Source organism: Bemisia tabaci, chromosome 9, assembly GCF_918797505.1.
Source record: "Bemisia tabaci chromosome 9, PGI_BMITA_v3".
Lineage (NCBI taxonomy): Eukaryota > Metazoa > Arthropoda > Insecta > Hemiptera > Aleyrodidae > Bemisia > Bemisia tabaci.
In genome coordinates, this window is record NC_092801.1 from 30,419,107 (window position 1) to 30,444,352 (window position 25,246).

Here is a 25,246-nt window from a genome sequence, read left to right on the forward strand (position 1 = left end):
GAGCTTCAAAAAATAAATACAGCTGAAGATCTTCGGGGACGACAAAATTACATAACATACATAAAAGCTGCTTTCAAATTTCACGACGAAAACTTTACAAATATTTTGACATGAATGAGCCTGCGCCCCTCCCATAAATTTTAAGGACTTCGAAATCAAACATTTTTGAAGAATGGGAAAAGAGTGGTCTCATCATTTACACTATTTATTTATAACAAGGAAAGGTCCAAAACCATAGAGCAACAAACACAAACAAAAGCAACACTTTCTTGCAGCTCATATGATGACATTAGAAATCTTAGCTTCAACCTCAGAAGTCACAAGAGTCGGTGCAATCAGTTATCACAAAACAGGTAATCGCTATCTTAAATTATTGAGGAAGATGAAAGAAATCAAATCAATTAAGTAGATCAAGTCATGAAATGTAGGTCTTCGAAGGGATCAATATTTTGTACAGTAAATCAACAGTTGCAATCCGGTGGGGTGCTTTGCTCGTACCTAAAAAAGTTCTCAGGATCGACCGCAGTTTTGACGCGAACAAGCCTCTTAAAATTGTTATTGAAATACTTGAAGCCCCAAACGGACGCTTCCCTGAAGTCCGCGACGTCGTCCCTCCCATTCGTCCCCAGATCGAGATCCCTGTAACACAGGTACGCCGATCTCGGTCCCCTGGCCACGTACTGCTCCATATACTCGTAGACCCTCCTGATATCGCTCAACGCTTTCTGACCTTGGACGTCATCGTCCACGTCCCAGGACACACCGTACTGGATACCGTAGTTGATCCCGAACCTATGCGGAAAGGGAATGGCATTTGTCGGAATCCGGGCCATTATTTCACCGTACGGCGTCAGGATGAGGTACAAAGCTGACATGTTGGCCTGCAAAATCATCTTGAAGAGTCCATCGTACCCGGCCTCGGGTATGGGTCGGTTCACCGTGACATAGTCCGATTTCATCTTGGATGCGACCACCTGTTGCGTCGTGCGGTTCAGCAAGACGGTCGCGGAGCCGTTGAACGGGAAGCCGGCCAGGTCGACCGCGGACTGGATCCACGTCATCTCCGTGCAGTTTTCACGTCGGATGTTCAGCTCGGGGAAGCGTTCTCGGAGCACCGACAAGAGCCGATCCACCCGGCCGAGATACAAGGACTGGAAGGACACCGTTAGGGTCGCGTTGTCCGAAAGAATCAATACCACACGCAGGAAGAGATCTTCAGGAAGCCTGTAGGCGACGTCTTGCCATTTCTGCAAAAGCTGAGCGCCACCTTCTTCAAGAGTGTAATCGAGGGAGAACCTCGTGACCGTAGGTGGTACGCGTACGATTCTCACCTGATAGGCGACAACCACACCGAAACTCGCCGGGCCGCCCCCACGGATGGCCCAGAAGAGGTCTTCTCCCATGGTGTCTCTCGTCAGGAGCCTTCCGTGTACATCGACGATCTTGGCGTCGATGACGGTATCGGCCGACAGTCCGAACTTCCTGAAGATGAAGCCGAAGCCGCCACAGCCCAAGTGGCCTCCAATACCGACCGTGGAGCAACTACCGGCGGGAAAGGCGTACACGTTACTCTTCTCCGAGATCCGGAAATACACGTCGCCGAGGGTCGCTCCGGAATCGATCCACGCGCTCTCGGTCGGGATGTCCACGCGAACCGAGCGGAGGTTGTTCAAGTCGATGAGGACGAAAGGGACGTCGGCCATGTAGGAGAGTCCTTCGTAATCGTGTCCCCCGCTGCGGATGCGGACTTGGAGACCGCTCCGCCGGGCGCAGACGATGGCTCCTTGCACGTGGGATGTTTCCATCGCGGTGATGATGAAGAGGGGTTTCGGGGTCGAGCTGTTCAGGAATCGAGGCTCCCGGACGTACGCGTTGTAGATGGTGAGGAAATCGGGGCTGTCGGAGGCGGTGGTGATGTTGGAGATTCGGCCATACTGCTGCGTGTTGTAAGAGATGCATTTCGAGAAACTCTGTTGGGCTGACTCGGAAGCGGCACAGAAACTGGGCGAGATGAGGGGGCACAGCGACGAAGCAACTCCGAACGTCCCAAATTGCATGATTTTCAGGTTTGATAGTATGTGGGTGACAACAGGGGTGTAGAATGTTCACGAACCGATCGCAGTCGTGTGCGGAGTGCGTAGGCACTGGGTAAATTGCGTTGGCTGCGACCTTGGATAATGGATGAAATAAAATTTATTGCGTTTTGCGTTTTTATGAGCTACATTTTTTCGTACAGTCGTAAACCTTCTGAAATTGTGTATGCGCGCTGCCCTAGGCATTTTCAAATAGCATGCGCATCTCGGAATAGGCACAAAAAGTGGGCAAGATGAACAAGAGGCACAGCCTCAAGGCCACTCCGAAAGTCCCGAAATGCACGATTTTCAGGTATGGTAATATGTGGTGACAGCAGGTAACCGATGATCAAAATACGCTCCATTTTTGCGTGCACCTTCTGAACTTGTGTACGCGCGCTGCCCTACGCATTTCAAAAACACCGGCTTGCTTATTTCTACAAAGTCACCTTCCAGCCAAAGTATCACAAGCGCCTTGCGACGTTTAAAAATTTCCGCCGCCATTTTATTTTTTTACAGAGAAATTGTTCAACGAAGCTATCCAAAAATTTCACCGAATTTTCTTTGTGCTGCCAAGAAAATTCAGGGAAATTTTCGAACAAATTCAACCCAACATTTCTTCGTAAAAAAATAAAATGACGACGGAAATTTTGAAATATCGCATGGCGCTTGTGATATTTCGGCCAGAGGGTGGCGATAAACTGTGGAATACGGGAGAGTCGCAAACCCATTTTTGCCAAAATTGTCACTTAGATGGTAATGTTCCTTAAAACCCTCGTCATGGAGCTTCCCTTAAAACAGGAACAACGGGAATACTCTGCTCGTTCCTGAAAAAATTATCAGGGTCCACGGCGGTCTTCACACGAACCAGCCTTTCAAAATTATTTTTATAATATTTGCGTCCCCAAACGGAGGCAACCTCATAATTCGCGCTCCCATTAAAACCATTCGTTCCCAAATCGAGATCCCTATAGCTCACGTACGCCCGCCTGGGTTCCTTCGAAACATACGGCTCCATATACTCATAAATCCTATCCATCCATCTCAACGTCTCATTCTCCTTGCTCTCATCAAACCAGTCCACTCCGTACTGTATCCCATACAGAGTCCCATTCCTGTGTGGGAAAGGCGTCTCCGACTCAGCAATCTCACTCATCCTGCCTCCGTGCGGTGTAAAGATAATCCACGGCGTCTTCTCCACAACAAGCTTGAAAAACCCCTCGAGCCCCGCCTCCGAAATGGGCTCGGTCACATAGTCGGATTTCATCTTGCTAAAATGAAAAACCTCCGGATCACGATTCGACAGCACGCTCAGGGAGCTATTGGTGGCATATCCAGCAAACCGAAGAACGACTTGTATCCAGTTCAGTTCCGTACAATTCCCACGCGTCACATTCAACTCGGGGAACTTCTCTCCGAACAAAGACAATACCCGATCGATTCCACCCAGGTACAAAGATTGAAAAGCAATGCGAGCCGTTCGGTTGAAACCCAGCGAGCTCGTCGAACTCTTCACGGATCCTATCACCACGTGGAGGAAAAGATCATCGTCGAGGGTGTGAGCTACCCTCTGCCACTTCTGGAAGAGTCCTCCGGCACCTTGTTCCAGAGTGTACCTGACGTTGCAAACGGTGACATCTTCCGGCACCGGGACGATCCGTACTCTCCACGCGACGACGACTGCGAAGCTCGCGGCGCCGCCTCCACGAATAGCCCAGAAGAGATCCTCCCCCATGGTCTCTCTCGTCAGGATCCTCCCGTCGGCATCCACAACGACGGCGTCGAGTACGTTATCGGCCGACAGACCGTACTTCCTCATCATGAACCCGATGCCGCCCCCGCTGAACTGCCCGCCGACGCCGACGGTAGAACACGAGCCTGCCGGGAAACCATACGCTTTACTCTTTTCTCCGATCCCACGATAGAGGTCCCCGAGGGTGGCCCCGGCTTCAACCCACGCGCTCTCGGTTTGGATGTCGACGGTCACCGCGCGAAGATGGAAGAGGTCGAGGACGATGAAAGGAACGTCCGAGATGAAAGACAACCCTTCGTAGTCGTGACCTCCGCTCCGGATTCGCAGTTGGAGACCGGTTTTCTTGGCGCAGAGGATTGCTCCTTGGATGTGGGACACGTTGCTGGCGGCCAGGATGAATTCGGGTGTCGGAGTTGCGTTGTAGAATCGGCGGATTCGGGTGTAGGCGCTGAGGGTGGTGGAGTAATCAGGGCTGTCGGAGGTGAAAACGGTGTTGGAGGTCTCGTTGATGTGTAGGTAAGTGGAGATGCAATCCTGGAATTTCTGTCGAGTTGACTCCGAGGCAGTTGACGGGCAGAGTGAAACGAAAAGAAAGAACTGGGATAGTACCACCAAAATGATTGCGCGGTACATACTGTTCGCTTGATTCATTTCATGCGAATCATAATCAAACTATTATAGTTCAGTAAGTTCAAACAAATCATTGCATCCTAACTTAGGGAGTTTTCCAGGGTTCCATTGGAGGCGCAGGGAAAGAACTCCGATCGGTTTGTGAGGCAAAATGAATGCAGAGATCACCACGCACGGCGAATTTCTGGATAGGACGGGACTCCATACTTCCACATACTGTAAAACCAACCGCGTTAACTGCTACTCTGCCGTGCTAAGGAAGAACGTCGGATGAACTTACAGACGTTGCCATATTTCCTTCAATAAAAATCGAATTTATTGGGAAGATTATGAAAGTTTCCTAAACATTTTCAGACAAGTAGGGACGTACTTTGATGTAAAATAAATGAAAAGTTCAGGGAAAAATATGCACGACTTTCCTTAAAATACATGTTTTATTCGGGGCAATTTTTCAACTCGCGAATTTTCATACGGCGTTTTTCCTTAGGAGGGCAGTATTCTTCCTTTGAGAGAAGTTGAAGCTCACAAAGACTGCATTTTGCAAATAGGAACCAAGAGCATTCCAAAGTCGCTATGATTGTGCAACCTTTTTCACCTTGCAAATATAAACTGATCATCTACACAAGTTTTATCTTTACTCGAAATAAACTATAAATGGACGCATTTAGGATAAACGGAACTAAGTTACACGCATATCCTCCGCATATAGTTCCTTTTAGCATAAAAATAAAGCCAAATTTAAGACGAAAGTTATCTTTGTAATTTGGATTTTTTGCATTATTTCAGTAGTTTTATTACAAAAAATGTACAAGTTGCGCAATTCTAGCAATATAAGAATGCTCTTGATTCCTTTTTGCAAAATGCAATCCACACGAAACACGAGATCGGGCGGGGTACGACACTATGTTATGACGATACAACATTCACCGGATATCAAAACATGCGAACACGACGTCAACGGATAGTCTCAAAACATACAGTCTCACTTTTTCGCTAAAAATGTAGGCCACGCACTTGGATATTGTCAATCATGCTAAATTGCATGTCAGTCAAACCACACATACTAGAAGCCAATCAAGGAACCGCGTTCTCTATTGCAGATCACAGTTTCGCAACTAATTACGGATGGATTTGTAGAAAAATGTTTGTTACTTCGATTTGGAAGCAGACGTTATCTAAAGTTCGCTACGAACCAGGGCCGATGATAAGAGAAAATGAGAGACACCAATGCGCTAAATTTACGTTATGTTAAAACATTGAAATCTGGAGGTTATTTTCGCGACTTTCATCACGGAGAGGAACACACGTCAACGGAGAATCTATCTAAGAAAGATGACCGTTGTTTCCTTGGGATGGGTTACTAAACCTTGCGTTTTTTATTAAATAGAGTGCCTTCTGAGAGTGCTAGGTGAGTAGGTAGATTTAGTGGTAATTTATTACGGATTTCAGCAGCCGAAATCTCAGACACGCCCATTTTCAAGAAGTTCAAAGCTTCGAAAGAATTTCAAACGCGCCAAAATGGCGGGAAAATGATGGTAGTGATGTACTACGGCAGTCAAATCCCTACCTCCACTAATTTTCAACTCATGTTTGTTCAAATAAACGTATTTCAGGATGAAATTGTTGCTTGTTTACTACAGACTGCATGGTTGAGATGCGATTTTTTTTTGGTGAAGATTAAGTTTCGACTTTCATATTGTTTTCATTCTCCTGTGAGCGAGTGGAAAGACATCTGACCGCGGAAATCCGTGCTCGCTTCTAATTGGTACTTGATGATATCATTCGGTTGGACGCAAAAGCGAGTCGTTTTTGCGGAAAGGTTGCGCTTTTTAAACTTTATCCCTCGGTTTCTAAGTTACTTTTTCGCGTGTTCAATGTGTGCATCGGGTTCCACGCGTCCTTAGCCTTTGAAAAGTGAATGCGCATGTCAAAATTCGTTTACGGTTTAGCGACCCATATGTGCATAAGGATGATTGAATCACCGAAAGTAAAAGTTTCCACCTGTCGGCAAGAGGCCAATCAGTGATGGGTCTCAAAGGTGTCTATATTGTCTATTTTTTACAGGCTGGCCAAAAATCAGTACCTTTACAGTACTTTTTCAGTACATTCTCGAGAAATTTAGTGCCTTCTCAACAGAACAATTCAGTGCTCTTTCAGTACCTTAATGTGACGAAGTTCGAAAAATTTTAAAAATTTGGATTTCTCGTTCTCGCTCAAATTGCATAATGAAAAAAAAAAAATGAAAAAAATCCGGACATCCTTGCGGAATTTTCGCACTTTTTCAGTACTTCCGGACCGCTCTTAAAAAATCAATACTATTTCCGGACTTTACGAAAAATCCGGACTTGTAAACACCTTGAGTCTCCCTTTCTCTTAGGATCAGAGTTACTCAGACGTATAGACGCATCTCCGTTTTAGAATGAGCCCTCTTTCTCGTATAGCTTAATGCTTTGTAGGGCTCACTTCAAAATGGCGTAACGCCCCAGCGTTGGAGGAGCGACACCGTAAATACATAATAGAGTATGAGAAAAAAAAGTGCCAAAATGCATTTCGCGTTGCCGTCAGGGGTACTCCACCGGAGCAGGGCGTTCCGTTTCCGTCTGAGGAATGCCGCGCGGCGGTCTAGCCGCGTTTTCACGTCCGACGTCAGACGTCAGACGTCGGACCCGCCGCGCATCAAAAATCCGCACAAGATCGATTTACGACCGCGCGTCGGGCACGCGACTACGTAACTGTTCACCCGATGTTGCCCTTCCGGCACCAATCGCATTTCATTTTTCACCTTAGACCCGTCCTGACACCTAATGAAAAATAAACAAATTAAACGTTCACGGCGGCAACCGCGCATCCGTGCCGCAACGCTTTGAAAGCTGCAACCCGACCCGACGGACGGCTCGAATCGCAACTTGCGAATCTCGGCGCACCGATACCTTGCATTCCACGACTGGAATTACCGGTGTTGCCACTCTTGGCGAGAAAAAACGTAAATACAGGTAAATGCGAGAAAAAACGTAAATACAGGTAAACGCGGGAAAAAAGGCTAAGATTGCGGGAATTTTCAGCGTTTGTAGGACCGTCTGGATAACTTTATTACTCTACTGAGTTATTATCTAGCTCATTGATAAATGCACGAACCGTGATTGTCTCACGTAGAAACTGATTGTGAGCAATAGAAACATTTTCTTCTATTGAATTTCATGTCTACGTAGTTGCGAAGTAAAACTGAAAGGGAGGAAAAATAAACAGGATTCTAGCTAAAGTTTCCTTTGAAAATGAGATGAAGACAAGGTTGAGCCGCTTCTCCTATAGAGATAGAATGGACGATATTTTGCAATACGTAACTACTATATTTGCCTCATTTTAGAATCATCGAATACGCTACCAGCTCCTCTATACAGATAAATACTTTCTTGGATGAGCTAGAGTATCTTATGAACTCGAATGGGCCTGTTGCAAGGTGCGGGGATTTGCGAATTGATGCCTGATTCTTATGGCAAATTTCACGAAAAGAACGATGGCGCTACTAAAAAAACTTGAAATGACCTCTCAAACTCAAAAAAAGCTGTTTTTGGAACCGACCCATTCGAAACGGTCGTTTTTCAACCGCCATACTTGTGATTGGTGGAGCCTAGCTTGTGACGTGAAATGATATGACAGACCTGGTTTCTTCATCACTTACAATGTATTTTCCCGTAAGGAAATGGCAGCCGCTTTTCAAATGCAAATATCGAGTCAATCGATAATTTTTTGATCAAAATGGAAATCAGAAATGGATTCCTCGTACGTTTAAATGGTTAAAACCTTCATTAGATAAATAAGAACCGACGGGATAAACCCTATGTTTAAGGAAGACTGTAGTCAATGGGTGATTGTTTACATCTGCTTAGTGATAACAGACATGGACATTACCTCAATATTTAGCCATTTTCATGAGTTTTTACTTTTTTGTCACTATTTGAAGGTAAGTTTATTTTGTAAATCAATTGTTTAGTGCCTTAGGATCATGTTAAAAGCTGTAAAGGTATACTTTGTTACTTATTAATCCAGAACACACTCCGGCAGTCCAACGCTCAAACCATTTTTTGGGGGTTTCCGGCTATTAAAAAACTCCGGGAAAATGCCTGTGACATCAGGAGCCTTAAATCTTTCGATTAAAGCAATAAAAAAAATTGGTGCAACAGGCCCATTATCCAGTGGTACTACTTTTCACAATTCTCTACCCACTGATCAAAAATTATGGAAGCTTGTATAAAACTTTGATTTCTCACAAATTTTTTCGATTTCGAAGTCTTAATTCTTAAAAGCACTTGTTTACAAGGTGGATATTAATTAATTTTATGCATAGGTTAGCAGCGGCACTATTCTAGGGTTTTTTGTTTAACACGTATTGTCGCCCTTTTGAGCCCTGGGAGCTACATAAATCGACGTGTCCAATGTCCATACTCTCCCTAGATGGTTACTCTAGGATGAGCTAAAATAGGGTGTCTACTAGTTATAAAAAACCAAAATTGGGGACTTTCAGGGACTTTAAGGGGTGGTTTTTCAAGAAAACCGGGGACTTTTTTTCTCGAAATAGTAAGAGAAAGGGAGCTACTTAGAGCGTCATAAGGCGTACTTTATATGACCAATTTTACAAGTCATGCTGAACCGATAAAAACATACGAAAAACCAAGCAACACTTCAGTTTTTTTATTCCTGGTTATACCGCGCCGCCGCGGCTGGCGAGAAAATATGAAAATGCCGGTGTTTGGGGATATTTGTCATGTTCTGGGGACCTCAACACTGGAAAAAAACACATTGGATCCAGAGTCCAGACTCTTAAAAACATCGACAAGAAAAAACACTCTTGAGCCAATCAGATATAAGCTTAAATCAAGAACCAAGCCTCTTAATTTGAGCGGATTTCCTTTTGATTTAAGCTTAAATCTGATTGAATCAAGAGTCCTTTTTCTTGTCAATGTTTTCAAGAGTCTGAACTCTAGATCCAATGAGTGTTTTTTTCCCAGTGAATATGAAAATTGGGGACTTTCGGGGATATCGGGGACACCCTTCCAAAATCGGGGATAATCGGGGACAGTATGGACTTTTGGGGACCGGTAGGCAGACACCCTGACAATGTAGTCCACATCTATCCTTGATGCCAAAAATCACAGAAAGCTAAAGAGAGTTGACAACTTAGCAAAGAGCCAATTTTTCTTTGCCACAATTGCATCGCAATTCCGAGGCGACGGGATGAAAAATGAAAGTATTCCGATTCGCGGAGAAACAATGGTGATTTTTCAAGCCGCGGATTGGGGCCTTGTCGATTGCCCTTTGTTGGACCGCAGGCGCAGGCGCAGGGGCAGGTCATAAGTTCCAAGAAAATTCCCAGTGACATTCCATCGCCGCCGTTCCAATAAAAATAATAAATCACTTCATTGGACGGACTCGACTCGCGTTCACTCATAACGCGATCCATCTTATCTGCGGATCTGTTACTGATGAAACCAATAGTTGGAATCGTAAAACGATGCCCTATGAAGTTTACTTAAGTTTTGATCGAGCCACTTCTGACTTAAAATGGGCTGCACTAGAGTACCTTTATAGGGAGAGTATGGGCAACTCGAAAATTTGGAGGTTAGGTTTGATCGGGCCATGTAGCTCGGGCCCAAAAGGGGAGCCTATCTATGAACTCGAATTATCCAGTGGTACTAATTGTCACATTTCAACTATTTACACTGATCAAAAATCATAAAGGCTTGTATAAAACTTTGATTTCGCTTAAATTTTCTCAATTTCAAAGTTTTAATCATTAAAGGCACTTGTTTGTAATGCGCTGTCGGCCATATTGAGTAATCTTTCGAATGCATAGGTTGGCAGCGCTACATTTGTAGTGATTTTCGTTTTTCACCTTGTCGCCCTTTCGGACCCTAAGAGCTACATAAATCGAGCGGTCCATATTCTCCCTGTAAAGGTACTCTAGCAGGGTGTCGGGTATTTTTTAATTTTGGAAAATCCTGACATTTTACTGATTTTTCCTGATATTTTATAAAAAATTCCTGATTTTTTCATTTCGAAAATTCCTGATATACTTTTCTGGTTTTTCTCGACTCCTGGTACGGTAGGCAAATAGCGGTAAGATTTTCTCCGCTGAGGAGATTCGCGTAAGAAAAATTCCTGATAAAACGTCCAATTTTTCCGATTTTCCTAATTTTTTCCTGATCGGCCAAAAATTCCTGATATTTTCATGTTTTTCCTGATGCTAGACACCCTGTCTAAGTCCAATTAACCCCGAGGCCCCCAGATTCGCGGGAGCCGAGACGCCATGCCATCGCACAGCCCTCGCGAAATCAGCACCGCGGCGCCTGCCAAAATCCGCACATGTGCAGCGCGACGACGGGTCCCCGGAGAGCGAGAGATTTCGGGTCGGTACCAAGCGCCGGGCGTCGCGGCGCGGTGTGCGGGTGACGTAAACGCGAGCGGCGGCGCCACGTCCTTAGGCAGCTGGAGGACCCGCGCGGGGCCCGACGGCGGGCGGGCGGCGGCGCTGTCCCAGTTCGGAGGAAAGCGCCGCTGACATTGTCCTAGAATCCGCGGCGCGGATGAGTCATAGAGACGCGGTCGGTCCGTGCGGCCCGGCCCGGCGCCGCGACGCAGATCCCGCGCGCGGCCTCGCTGCACCGCGCCGCGACGCCGCGTTCGGTGCAGCGTCTGGATATTTCGAGAAAAATCCACAGCCCCCCCCCCCCCGCCCTTTCGTTCTTAAAATACCCCTTGCAAATTATTCCGGGCTGCACTAGAGTACCTTTATAGACAGAGTATGGCCATTCGTATCTTTTTACTACAGGAAAACTGTGCCGCTTTTTGATTGGTTGACGAGTGTTTAGGCTTCATGATGCTCTTACGGCCGTAAATAAACAAACAAGATGGCGACTCACCGTAACAATGACAAGAGGCTAAAATTGACAAAAATTTCAATGGAGATGTTGCATGTGTGAGGGATTTGCGATTTGACCATTGATTCTCAAGTAAAAGTTCGCGAGAAACACGATGGTCCCCCTGGTTTTCTCTGAAATCATCTCCCAAGCTCAAAAAAAGCTCTCAAGTTGAGGCCAAAATGGAGGGGATATCCCACGCTATCCTGAGAGTCCACCTCTACATCAAAACAAACTCTCCATGCGAAGATAGGGAGGAAATACATTAGCAGGGTTGCCGTGTTTTCAGTTTTGGAGTCCCCAAATGAAGTGGCAGCCCTGTCAATGTATTTTCTCCCTATCTTTGCATGGAGAGTTTGTCTTGATGTAGAGGTGGACTCTCAGGATAGCGTGGGATAACCCCGCCATTTTGGCCTCAACTTAAGAGCTTTTCTTGAGCTCGGGAGTTGATTTCAGGGAAAACCAGTGGGACCATCGTGTTTCTCGCGAACTTTTACATAAGAAACAACAGTCAAATTGCAAATCCCTCACACATGCAACATCTCCATTATTCCGGGCTGCACTGATCAAAATATTTGGGTTCTTTTAGAGTAGAGAACCTATATAAGGGGAGGATGGACATGTCGAAATACGTAGCTCTTAGGGCCCAAAAGGGTCGATACACTTTGAAAACGAAAAATATCACTGCCGATCTTCAAACTCCAATATCAGACCAAAATGGAAAAGAACCCTGGTAAAAATTGGCAGTAGAATCTGTGTTCCAAAATACCATGGACCTAAAGCCGGCTGTAAGATTTCCAATAGCTTCTGTAGCCGGCTGTACAATTTCTTATAGCCTTTTATAGCCGATGGCGACTAAGCAACAGCCAGACGATAAAGTTTACCGATAATATGAATCCATAGATTGCCTGCCCTTTTGGGCCCTAGGAGCTCCATCACCCAACCTCAAAATTTCCAATGTGTCTATACTTTCAGGGATTCAACAATCCCTTATGGACAAGTATAAGGGAGTAACTTCTGTTAGTATCCTAATTTCGGCTATTGACCTACCCACATGGTGGCTGATGAGCTTCGGGGTGACGTCATGAGCCAAACAAGTTTCCTAAACTTCGACTTGTTTGCAAAACGAAACTGCCAACACGCTGCTGAACATCAACCAGACGGTAAGTCAACAGCAGAATGCTGAGGTCCCGAAAGTAAGAGCTTCCACAATGGCCAAGATACTAGTGGAGGGTCTCTTCTCGTTGAAAATTGGGCTAAAAACTGACATTAGGTTAAATCCACAATTATTTGACTAGAAAAAACCAAATTTTGTCGACCAGAAACGACTCTTCAAGTCAAAATAATATCTCAAAAACAATTTTTTCAGTGTTGTGTTTGATTCGAAGTTCTTTTTCTCCGCGCTGGAAGGGAAGGCAAGTGAAAGTCGACTTCCTCCGTCATACTTTTCATTTCTGATACCGCACTCGCTATGGCTCGGTCCGAGAGATACACTACTGCCTTTAATATAAAACCACGTATTTACATAGGATTTACGCTAGACTTGGGTGGTTTTACTCGGTAGGTCAGTTACAAAACTTCCATCGTCGGGTAAAATTCCGTGCTCTTAAGAGCCGACTTGTCTGCGAGGGACAATGCGCATTGAGTGGCGTAGTTTTGAAGAGTGAAAGTTCCGGCCCTTTCCGTCACTTTATTTGATGTTGCTCCACTTGGCCCGCTAATGTGCGACTACGTGGTTCAATGGGGAATATTCCACGCTTACACTGCGTAGTTGGGCATGAACCGCAGTTGTGCGTACGCTGTCGACTTTGATCCCGAAGTTATTCTTTGGAATGGTTCTGCAGCACGCGAGAGGTACAGCCAAATGAATCGAGTTTCCAGACTAGATATATTCATGATAATATATTTTATATAAGAAAATCTGAAGTCCACTCTTCAGCGTGATGTTTGCGGAGTTTTTACGGCGATTTTTCAAATTTCCCGCGACCACGGGCAGTTTTTCTTAGTCGCTAATGACCAGTTTTGCCCGGAAAGAGCAGGGTTGCCTCAGAATTTAGAAAATGAAATTCCCTAAAATTTCTCGGTCGCATTTTAAGGAAATTCCCTAACAATTGAATATAAGCCAGACGCACAGCGAAAAAACTTCGAGCATTGGACCCGAAGTTGAGGTCATATGGATCTCTGAAGTTTTCAGATCTCGCATCTGAAAACTTGAGGTCCAGCTGCCGAAGTTCGGGTCAGACATCTGAAGTACTTAGGTACATACCGAAGGGTTCGGGTCAGACATCTGAAGGACTTAGGTATGTACCGGATACTTCGGCAGTTGGACCTCAAGTTTTTGGATGCGTGATCCAAAAACTTCAGAGATCCAAATGACCTCAACTTCGGGTCCCATGCACGAAGTTTTTTTCTCCGTCCGGTTAAGAAGACAAAGTTTGAATAGTTCCTACGCAAAATCTGTTGTTTGAAACGTCAAGCCCATTCTAAAAATTAAATAAAGGTGACTTAAACATTTTTCCCTGACATTTCTCGGGTTTCCCGGCGCTCCCTGAATAGTACGGTGGGTACGATCAAAATCAAAGATTTTTTATTAGAAATTGCCACTTCGGGAGGTCATACTAGTTTCTAGTGTTAATTGTCCAACTTTGATGTTCTTTTTTGAAGTAAGAGTTAAGAGAGTCCAGATTTTCACGCAACCACGTCCACGTGGCCGGGAGGTTCCCGCACCCCCCGACGTAGACCAACCCTCGCTACCCTTCCCCACTTTCCGGACTCCCGAAAAACGACCTGGATCCCAGCATCTGGGCCCGCGCGGGCGGCGCCGGCGCCTCGAAACCGCAGATCCGCTCGGTTCCCTTTCTCCGACCGCCGCGGCCCATAATCCGCAGACGGGCGGAAACGGCCGACTACCGCACTCTCGATCTAGGACTCCCGCCGGGCCGGACGGGGCGAGGGGTGGGGTGGGGGGGGTGACCGCATAACACGGGACGCCGACGTCTAACCTTACTTTCACTGCGGCTAGTGCGAGATCGGTTGCGCAAACGGGGCCCCTCCCGGCCCCAACGACACCCCCCCCGTCCACCTAGACGCCCCCCCCGAGTCGCCGCGCTAAATTAAGACCGCCACGGGGAGGAGGACCGAGGGGACACAACCTGACCCTCTCCCCTCTTCACCCGGTGGATGCAGTCTGAACCTCTAGACTAATTTTATTGAAATGGACCACTGGACAAAGTGCACATTTCTGCATTCTGACATGTGTTTTTCGGTTAGAATTTCACGTAGAACACGATTCCTGCAAAGAAAAATACTCAAATCAACTCTTAAATGGACGTATTCCTGCCAAACGAACTATGTGCATGATGACGTGAGCTCTGTTATGCATGTATTCTTATGGGTCTCAGGGCTCATGTCTTGATGCACATAGTTCCCTTGGGCAGAAATACGTCCCAATGAGATACCAACGTTTTTATTTTACATTGGTTACGGGAAATTTGAATAATTGCGCGGAAACGAAATACTCTACGTGAGTCAAATAGCACCAAACAACAATTTTGGCAGACCATTGTGTTTTCAAGAGCGGGATAGGTTTGGATTCAAGAGTCAAGAAAAATTAGATATGTTGGCTAGGAGTTAATTTCAATAATTTTTGTTGCGAGAATCGTATTTCTACGTGAGATTTTTGTCAAGAAACATTTATCAGAATCAGAAAAAAAGAAATTAAAAAATGAGAACGGGAGGAAAGAAACGAGAAAGTTAGAACCATAAAAAAAAAAAATAAAAAAAAATAAAGGAAAACTTGAAAAAAAAAAAAAACAGGAAAAAGGGGGAGGTGCCTATCGAAAAAACAATGAGAGAGAAAAAAGTACGAGTTCTGATGGCTTATGTTCGCAAAATAAGAAATGCAAATTTTCAAATTAAAATAGAATCAAATAAAAAGAAAATAAAAAAAAGAGAGTAAGTAAAACAGAAAAACACACCCAAAAAAACGGGAAACAGCGCTGTAACGCTGAAAGCAACTGCAAGCGCTTTAAACAAGGTATCTCCAACTTAAAACTTGACGGAACTTTCCAATGAAGAAAGAGCGTAGATGGCGGCCCAAGTGGAGTGGAGTGAAGTATGGTATTTTTATGATTTTCCAGATTTTTGGTCATGAACTCTACCTCTCGTAACGGCACTTGCCTAATCGGACGAAATTATTTTAATCACTCGGGTCTAAGGCATTTAAAGTGAGCCCGGCCCACTTAAACAGTTTTACGACTAGCCGGACGAAAGCAAGAGTGGTCAGTCCTGCCGATAGTCAGTCAGTCAGTCAGTCAGTCGTGCTACGATAGGGAAGAACGCCATATAAACATTTGAGAGTGCCAAGTGCCTCCGACAAAATGTTTATTTTTGAGGCCAGTCATGAATATTTTTTCTTGAAATTTTCAGGAACTTTTGGTGAAATTGCGAACAAAATTATCTGAAAAAATGGAAGAAAAATAGTCATATGTTTACAAGGAAATTCCTGTTTTATCAAAGAACATTTGGCGACGCCTGCGTCTGAAGGCTTGCTCCCTATCTTTACGGGAGAGTTTGTGTTGATGTAGATGTGGACTCTCGATAGCGGGGGATATTCCCGGCCAATTCGGCCTCAACTTCAGAACTTTTTTTGAGCTTGGGAGTTGATTTCAGAGAAAACTGGTGGCGCCATCGTGTTTCTCGCGAACTTTTATTTAAATATTGATGGTCAAATCGCAAATTTCTCACACATGCAACATCTCTATTCTGCTGTGCTAAGGAAGAACGCCGTATGAGCCATCAAAAGTTGCCATATTTCCTTTAAGAAAACCCGAATTTACTGAAAAAATTCTAGTGTTTTTCCTCAAATTTTTCAGTCAATTTTGTTCACGATTTAATCTAAAATATCTGAAAATTTCAAGGAAAACCGTGCTTAAATTTCGTCAAAAATACATGTTTTATCCGGGGAAATTTGGCAACTCTCGAATGTTCATACGGCGTTCTTCCTTAGCACGGCAGTATTGTAGTTCCTAATGACAAAATGTAGTCCCATTTTTCCGAAAGTCAAGCCTAATAAGACTGGAAGCGAGCTCCTGCATAGAGCTCCTTGCACCTCGACGGTGGCGGCGGGCGTGAAATTCCAACTGCGCAGTTAAATTCCGTCTCGGGGTCGGGGCGGCCAAGTTTCCCGGGTCCCCCGTCGCACACTGTGGTATTGGACCTGAAAAGCTGGCCAAAACTATTTATCACCAGATATCGCCGAGTTTTAAAAATATTTTACAATCAGTACTTCTTCTTAAGTGATAATATGCACAATTTAACCACTTAAGACATCATACGACAATTTGCGGAGAGTTTAAAGAGGGTGCAAGAAGCCCTCCAAAAAGCCTTTAAAAGGACGCAAAGTATCTAACTAAAGCGGTGCATTTAGACGAGTTTCTCCTTCACCTATGGTCTACTTTTTGAAATAAGGACTTTCTATTACCTCATTAATGGTTTTTTTTAAAAACAGCGTAAGTCACTTCAAAATTTTTGACCAAACAGCCGATCTCTCACATTGAGGAGTAATTGTACATTTCTCAAAACAATTAATATGAATCATTCTAGATATTAGATTTTTGACAGTTTTGAATCAAAATTAGTCCTAATATGAAAGTGCCGGGACCTCCATATGATGATTTGAGGATAAATTATAAGATGAAAATGAGTTTTATCATAATAAGAACCATTGTAAGGACAGAAAGCACCTGTGAAAAAGATTCATTTTGATGGGTTCCTTCCTAACCCATGGTCCCACATCTCAAAGTGAGGCACTTCACTAAGAAATTTGTAAGAAAACCACATATCTCACTTTTACGAGGCTTCAAGTGTGCCTCACAGCGTAATTTTATGGTGCCAGAGGGCCACTTTTAAGGCCCCATCCCCGGGGCCGCATGGACTCAAATTTGTCTGTCAAAGTAAATCATGGCATAAATATGTCTATACTCAAGGATAATGCACGAAGATATTGTTAGATAACGGATTAAGCACATTTGCAAGACTTTAAAGTGACCCTCCCATCCGCTTTCAAATTATTTTTTTTAATCCCTCTTTCGAGGGCGTAGGGGCCAAAAAAACAGGTTGGGTGACCAAATATCACCCAATTGGTACTAAATGGGTCAGAGCTGTTGGAAAAATACAATTTCAGTCGTCATATCGACATAATTTTTCCCGTTCATTTTTGTGAAAATCGCTCAAAAGTCCATGTTTGAAGTCAAAAATTTCAATTTCCTCAGTTTTCCTCAGTCTGTCGACCCTGAATCCTGAAAATACCCACTTCGGACTATAACATTCCGCCTGAAACCGCTTGAGAGTAGTTGAGAGAAATTTTTAATCGGACTGTGAAATTCGAAAAAAACGTTTACTTTTACATCACTTTTCAACCTCCTGTGAAAATCACTAAAAAAGGAAATTTCGAAAATACTGTGGTTAGTTGTGTAGAATATACCCTTAAGAATGTGTTGCATATCGCCGAACTTCCCTCCCATGGTCGCACAGTTGAAGTAAACTGATCGACGAGTAGCGCGTCGAAACATATAAAAAAAATCGCTGAGAAATAGGTAACTTCGTGGTCTCTTCGCGGGAAATTGAGCCACTCGAAAAATGGCACATACATGGCTACTGGGGTAAAAAACGGTGTAGATTTCGAATATCACATTGGTTTTCCAAAAAAAAAAAATTTAAAATTGAGGTTTTGGCCAGGTTTTTCGGTCAAATACCACAGTGTGCGTCGGACGGCACCGGTTCTCGGTGCGGCTCCGACGCCGCGCGGCAACGCCTCCGAAAGCCATCAATCAGCGACTTCATAACTAGTTGGCGGCCGGCCCGTCGCCCCAAATTTTGAATGGGCGCGTACCGCGGCGAATTACGCGATTCAGCGGGGGGAGGCGTCGGGGATCCTCCGGCCTGGAGAACTTTTTTGGAAAATGGGTCAGAGTCTCGGATTTCGGCCGTACGCGCGTCCGCGCGGCCTGGATAAACGCCTCGCGGCGGTTGAAAAGACGTATCGAGTCCAAGCACTCGTGCTGAAGGGGACTATAACAAGAAGAAAGACTTTCACTAATCTGGAACGATTCATTTTACAGACCCCGCAATGATAATCTAGGTTACGTAATCGGGTGAGGGAAAAGTTCAGGTAGATTTTCAGCTTTAGCGTGATGCATTCGGGTACGATCAATGGATTTCAACCAATAGGTGGATTAAATATTTTTGGAAAATCGAACTTTGCTCTGAAATGGTTGAAAAGACGTATCGAGTCCACTGACTGATGCTAAAAGGGACTATAAGATTTTCACTAACCTAGGATGATGTATTTTAGAGACCTCGCAATAATAATCTTGGTTACGTAATCGGGGAGGTAAAAGTTGAGGTCGATTTTCAGCTCTTGCACGATGCATTCTCGATACGATGAATCGATGTATTTCAACCATTAAGTGGCTCAATTTTGGATGAACGAACCTTTAGTTTCTAGATCAATCGTTAGGGAATTCGATTTGATGAAATTCGAAAAATTTCGAAAATTTCAAATTCTCGCTCGAATTGCGACAAAAATGACAAAGCCACAAAAATTCCATAGGTGGCTTGAAGATTAACTGACTGCACAATCGCGATTATTGCAGACAAATACTATACTCTAAAAAATCAATGCGCAGGAGATTGCATACTTTCCAGGCTTCATTGAAACTCGCGTGGTATGAAGGGAAAAATTCCGGACCGTCTTGCGGAATTTCTGCACTTGTATAGTACTTCCTAACCGCCCTTAAAAAATCAGTACTATTTCCAGATTCGTTAACACCCTGCTGAGTTTTCGTTCCTTCTTAACTCGAAACGCTCACAGGGTGTCTACTGAAACAGGCTGGCCGAAAATCAGTACTTTTGCGGTACTTCTTCAGTACATTCCCAAGAAATTCAGTACCTCCTGAACAAAAAAAGTCAGTGCTTTTTCAATGACCTCAACTGACGAAATTCGAAAAATCTCAAAAATTTGAACCTCCTGCTCAACTTGCGACAAAAATAAACAAAATCCGGACTTTCTTGCAAAATTTCCGCACTTTTTCAGTACTTCCGGACCGCCCTTGAAAAATCAGCACTATTTCCGAACTTTCCGGAAATTCCGGATTTGGAGACACCCTGGACTCATACAATTTCAAGTCTCTATTTCAATTTGTTCAAAAGTTACGGGTGTGATGCCCAGTGCGGTACTTTTAGATCACCCTGAATAATCCCTAAAGGCGAAGCGAGATCATCCCTTCCACGACGAAAGGGACATTTTTCCGTCGCAGCTTCGTTGTTTTCAAAGGCGCAGCCGAAGCCCTCGCGCGGGCGTATGTGATGACGCGGGCGCTAAACAATCAGTGCAGTATTTAAACGGGCCGGAATCGAACGTATTGAGCTATCGATGCCGTTACGTCACGACGTAACGACCCAGCTGCATAAAGAACCGACGACCAATAAACCTACGGCACGTTGACGTCCTCTGACGTTTTCCTTGTGTGCTTTTCCCGCCCCCCCCCTCCTCCCCCACTTTCCTACGCGGAAGGTCTGTCTCGGTGGGACGTTAAAGTTTAATCGCTTTTCCAACGTCAACTTCGCGATTTTTTTCCCATTTTGTCACTACTGTTGTGTGTCAATTAAGTAGCACGGATTCGTTTTTCGCTACCTGGCAAAAACGTTGAGTTTGTATTCGTAATGAGGGAAAACAGGGTGACAACCATTGACCTAGGATCAGGGTTGCCACAAAATTTAAGAAATGAAATTCCAAGTTCCTACGCGGAAGGTCTGTCTCGGCGGGACGTTAAAGTTTAATCGCTTTTCCAACGTCAACTTCGCGATTTTTTTTCCATTTTGTCACTACTGTTGTGTGTCAATTATGTCGCACGGATTCGTTTTTCGCTACCTGGCAAAAAAGTTGGGTTTGTATTCGTGCTGAGGAAAAACAGGGTGACAGCCGTTGACCTAAGGCCAGGGTTGCCACAAAATTTAAAAAATGAAATTCCCTGCCATTTCCCTAATTTTTCTGTCTGGTGAAATTCCCTGACAATTGAAGATATGCCAGACGGTTAAGAAGACATCATTTGGAAAAGTTTTCACGCAAAATCTGTTGTCCGAACCATCACATCAATTCTGGAAAGAAAATATAGGTGACTCAACATTTTTCCGTGACACTTTCGTCATTTTCCTGACATTTCCAGGTTTTACCAGATATTTCCCGGTTTTCCCTGACTAAGGTAACCCTGTAAGACCGGGGTGGCATGTTTCCTTGAACTTCAAAATTTCCTGATTATTTCGTGATTTAACGGGGGTTTTGAATATAAAATTGACTTTTCATGGTTGCACCTCCCTGATTTGATGAATTTCCTGGTTTGAATGATGGGCAAATTAATTCCTTAGATTCTATAAGCATACTCTTCAAGCGCGATATAGAAATGAAATAATAAAATTTTATAGGACGACAAGATATTTAAATAATTTTAACAAAGTAGGTTGGATTCAAATTCACTGGAAAAAATTATTTTGAATCCACAGGTGAAACTCTGAAATTATTTGACAAGAAAAAATACTCTTGATTCGATATAATTTTTGCTTGAATCGAGAGCAAAGCCTCTTAAAATCAGAGTATTTTATTTTGATTCATAGGCAAAAATCCGATTGAATCAAGAGTACTTTTTGCTGTTAATTTTTTTAGGAGTCTGGACTGGGGATCCAAGAGACTATTTTTCAGTATTCCCTGACCACCCCAGGGGTTCCAGGTCCTTCCAGACTCTTGTAATCTGGCTTTCGAGCCAAAAACTGAAGATTTCTTTATCATCTTAATACCACGGTTCGTAATTCAAATTACGACTCTCCGATCCGAGCGGAATATTTTCTCCATGTGAGTGCGACCGAATTACGTCGTAGCATCCCGAAGGAGGCCAGCATCGACTTCTGTGACCCGTTCCACCCGTAAACCGGCCCGGGTTCGTGTTGTGAGTTACGGACTACAATCGAAAGCTGTGACGTCATGAGGCCGATTCATGAAAAGGCGGAGAGTCAATAAACGAACGGGAGGCTGAGCTTCCTACGTCAGTAGTTTGTTAGGTGCCTGCGTCGCGTCGTAGGGTCCCAGGTGCACAGTCCGAGAGATGTGTTTATCAACAACCTCTTTCGATTACTACACAATGCAACGCCTTAGCCGTTGTTTACGCACCCGCGATCGAGATCGGAAGTCGAGCTCTCATTGGTTGATCGGTCCGGAGATTGATTTTATTTATTCATTTTATTTATTTTCTTACGTTACGTCTCGAGGGCCCCGCGTAACATGCCACTGAAAAAAAAATCTCGGTGTATTTACAAAGAAAAGGGTAAAATTACCAAGAATTCAGGGTTCTATTTGATCCCAGTTTTTTCTTGGTAAAATTACCATATATGGAATTGGTAATTAATCTCGGTAAAATTATCGAACTTTCTCGGTAATTTTACTGGACCTTGGTAAAAACGCCAATATTTTTTATCGACTGTGGTAGAATTACCGAGATAAAATGGCAAAGTTACCGGGAATTGATTACCAATAAAAGTGGTATTCTTACCTGAAAAAACAGTAAAAATACCGGTTTTTAGGTAAGCTAACCAGTCTGTCTTGGTAAAATTACGAATAATTGGTAAAAAAGTGAGATGGTAAAGATACCAACGGACCTTGGTAAAAACGCCGAGAATTTTTTTTCAGTGTGCTATGATACGTAGTACAGTTAGTAGATAGAGTCAATAGGAGAGGTTGGACAACATTTGGAAACTTTAAACGCTTATAACTCCGTTTATAAAAAATTTTGAGGTACTAAGAGTGGTTTTATTGGTTTTCACGAGAAATTTTCCTCTACGGCGCTCTTCAAAATTTGAATTGTGACGAAATATACATCAAAATTTGCACTTTTAGTTGAAAATTTCATGTCCGACCTCTCTAATTGACTCAATCCACCGTGTGGCGCCGAGAAACCTAAGTGGATACTTCACGCATTGCGCAATGCTTGAAGTATCCACTTAGGTTTGTAGGCGCTGGCCGGCATGCAACGGCGCGTCGCTGCCCTGACGATAGAACGTAGCATTTCAATGTTGCCGAATTTCCCCGCAGAAATTGCACTTCAAGCAGGAGAATTTGGTGATTTGTAACGGAAAATTTCACTGATTTTTCCTACAGGGTGGCTAGCGACCGAGAAACCCGGGAAAATTCAGGAAATGCAACTCAACCACGAAAAATCGGAGAATTTTTTCAATGCCCAGGGATTTTTTCTGAAGTCGGATTCCAAGTAAAAATCGGGTTCGCGACAGGCCACCTGTTCGCGATGGTGTGCCAAAATTTTGACCACATTACTTAAGTGCCCTTAAATTATCATAAACAAGTCGGGAAATTTCATTAAAAGAAGTCAGGGAAAAGTCAGGGAATGATGAAATGAATTTTGCTAGCCACCCTGCATTTGTTGTAAAAATCTGAACATGTTTAAATCAATCATCGTTCATCGGACGTCTGATTGGCTGAAAAAATCGCGCGGAAGATCTGATTGTCACGCACTTTCCCTATTCAATGTAGACTCTTAATTTCTCTATGGGAATTTTCAAAATTTTGAAGGTACATCCCTGAGAAGGGGGAAGAATATTAGGGGTTGTAGGGGTGGTGCTGTAATGTTCGATCAACCAATCGTTGCTAAAGTCTCGCTATTGACTATAGTCTGACAACCGACGCGACGATGTCAATGTTCGAATTAGAGGTTGAAACGATATGTCTCAAGAGCAGTATGAGCATATCGGTTAAGAGGTTGGATATACTAACGGGAAGAACCGAGAGTTTTCCTTGTTTTTCACGACACTTAGGTTTCCGACAAAATAATAAGTGATGTAGAATAGCTGATGGCTTTGGGGTCGTTCAAGTATTACACGTAAGTCACTTAAAGAGGGAGGGGCAATAGGACGCGAGCCTCACAACTGAAGAAAATCAATCATTTTCAAAAACAAAATTTGTTCACCTATTTTTCGCGCTTCCAAAAGTTGGAGAAAATTGGGGGGGGGGAGGGGAAGACAGAGAGAGAAGGAGTCACAGGCTAATCTTACGTGATTTAAAATGGGGGTCAAAAAGTAGGCCAAAATGCCATCTGTGATACTTCGACGGCCTATGAGGAATAGTATTTAACTGGTTGAATTCAGTAGAAGAGATAAGGAGGTGGATTGATGTGCCCTTCGAATGTTAATTTTTGCGTCTAGAGCGGATGGTTCGGCTTATTTTGACGAGAATGTAATGGACACAAGAAATTGAACGGTCAGGGCAAACGTATAATACAGAAAATCAAGAAACTACATTGCACTGGAAAAAAAAACACATTGTATCTAGAGTCCTGACTCTTAAAAACATCGACAAGAAAAAGTACTCTTGATTCAATCAGAATCTAGCTTAAATCAAGAACCAAGCCTCTTAATTTAAGCGGATTTCGTTTTGATTCAAGCAAAAATCCGATTGAATCAAGAGTATTTTTTCTTGTCAATGTTTTCAAGAGTCTGGACTCTAGATCCAATGTGTTTTTTTTCCAGTGTGGTTCGTTTTCCGAGGCAAAAATGAAACACATTAGGAGTCTTGCAACGTTGCAAACGGAGGTATATGGTTTTGTACATTAGCCATTGCTATTTAAATGGAGGAAACACAGGGTTTAACTCACGAACATCGCACTACCGTAAACCTAATACGACTTTAAAAAATAGGATCACCGTAAGTGTGTGAGGGCAGTGGCGATTTTTGAAAATTGGCATCACTGTTTTTCCTCCATTTAAATGTACATAAAACAACCGATTCTTACGGAGACAGGTTGCCTAACCTGAAATCGAAAATTTTAATGGATTTATATGGACGAAAAACAGTGTTCCCGACTGGAAAAATCGCCACTGTGTGAGGGTGATCGTTTGGTCGGTATACTCGAAGCACATACTTAAGACTTTTAATCGGCAATCACTTTTCGGTCTTCTTCCCGAGATTTAACATTTTCGTGGCACTTCCTTTTAAATTTTAACTGCGACTGATTTTTCTTTCGTGTTTGTACAGGAGCAAATTCAAGAACTAAGCGCGGACGAACACTGGGCGCCCGGCTGTGGAAAAAGGTATAGAAACTCTGGCCGCTTATGAACATGGCCGAGACAAGATAACCGCAGAATTTCGTGCAAAATTTTGAACAATAGGCCCTGTAATTAGCGGCTTAACGCACATTACGCCACTAAAATGGACGTGTTAGTCACGATATCTCGCTAATTTAAACTAATCTGGCACCCATTGCACGAAATTGTATTCCGCTGCTTGATATAGCTTCTGCTGCTGGCAGTAGGAACGTCCCGGATTTTTCCCGCAGTATACCGCCGTGCTAAGGAAAACCGCCGTATGAACCTTCAGGCGTTGCCAAAATTCATTTGAAAAAACACGAATTTCCTAGTAAACTCATGAATATTTTCCTCCCAATTTTTTGGATAATTTTGGTCGCAATTTCACCTAAAGATTCTGAAAAGGTAAAGGAAAAAAATTCATAACTTCCCCAAAAAATAAACATTTTATCGAAGGAAATTTGAAAACTATCGAATGCTCATACGGCGTTCTTCCTTAGCACGGCAGTATATACGTTAACTTACTCGCACGTGCAAGACTATTCAACGCACAGAGGAGAAGAGTGAGGAAAAGTACAATTGGCTGTCTCGGGGGGGGGGGGGGGGGAATGACGTAGCACAAAATGGATAGAAGCTTTAATAAATATATTCTAAAGTGTTCTTTAAAAATCTCCGAAGCGTCAAAAGCGCCAAAGCGTCAAAATCGAGGTAGCTAGATTTTTGTATACCAGAGA

At 43.7% G+C, this 25,246-nt stretch overlaps 3 protein-coding genes across 4 annotated transcripts in view; all 3 read right to left on the reverse strand.

Annotated features, from left to right (window-relative positions):
- The window catches only part of LOC109030344 (serine/threonine-protein kinase Sgk2), a 165,448-nt gene that overhangs the window by 91,904 nt on the left and 48,298 nt on the right, over nt 1–25,246 (reverse strand). The window lies entirely within an intron of this gene.
- Nucleotides 455–24,614, reverse strand: LOC109030343 (uncharacterized). Its single transcript, XM_019041241.2, has 2 exons — nt 24,350–24,614; nt 455–2,169 (listed from the first exon to the last, which is right to left on the reverse strand). Exon 2 carries the CDS (start codon nt 2,055–2,057, stop codon nt 462–464), a length of 1,596 nt encoding a protein of 531 aa, XP_018896786.2. The 5' UTR covers nt 2,058–2,169; nt 24,350–24,614; the 3' UTR covers nt 455–461.
- On the reverse strand, nt 2,163–5,117 carry LOC140223723 (uncharacterized). The gene has a single exon (XM_072304097.1). The coding sequence runs from the start codon at nt 4,474–4,476 to the stop codon at nt 2,851–2,853; it is 1,626 nt and encodes a 541-aa protein (XP_072160198.1). The 5' UTR covers nt 4,477–5,117; the 3' UTR covers nt 2,163–2,850.

Coding starts and splice junctions, on each gene's coding strand:
- LOC109030343 (XM_019041241.2), bottom strand. CDS start 2,057: ATGCAATTTGGGACGTTCGGAGTTGCTTCGTCGCTGTGCCCCCTCATC.
- LOC140223723 (XM_072304097.1), bottom strand. CDS start 4,476: ATGAATCAAGCGAACAGTATGTACCGCGCAATCATTTTGGTGGTACTA.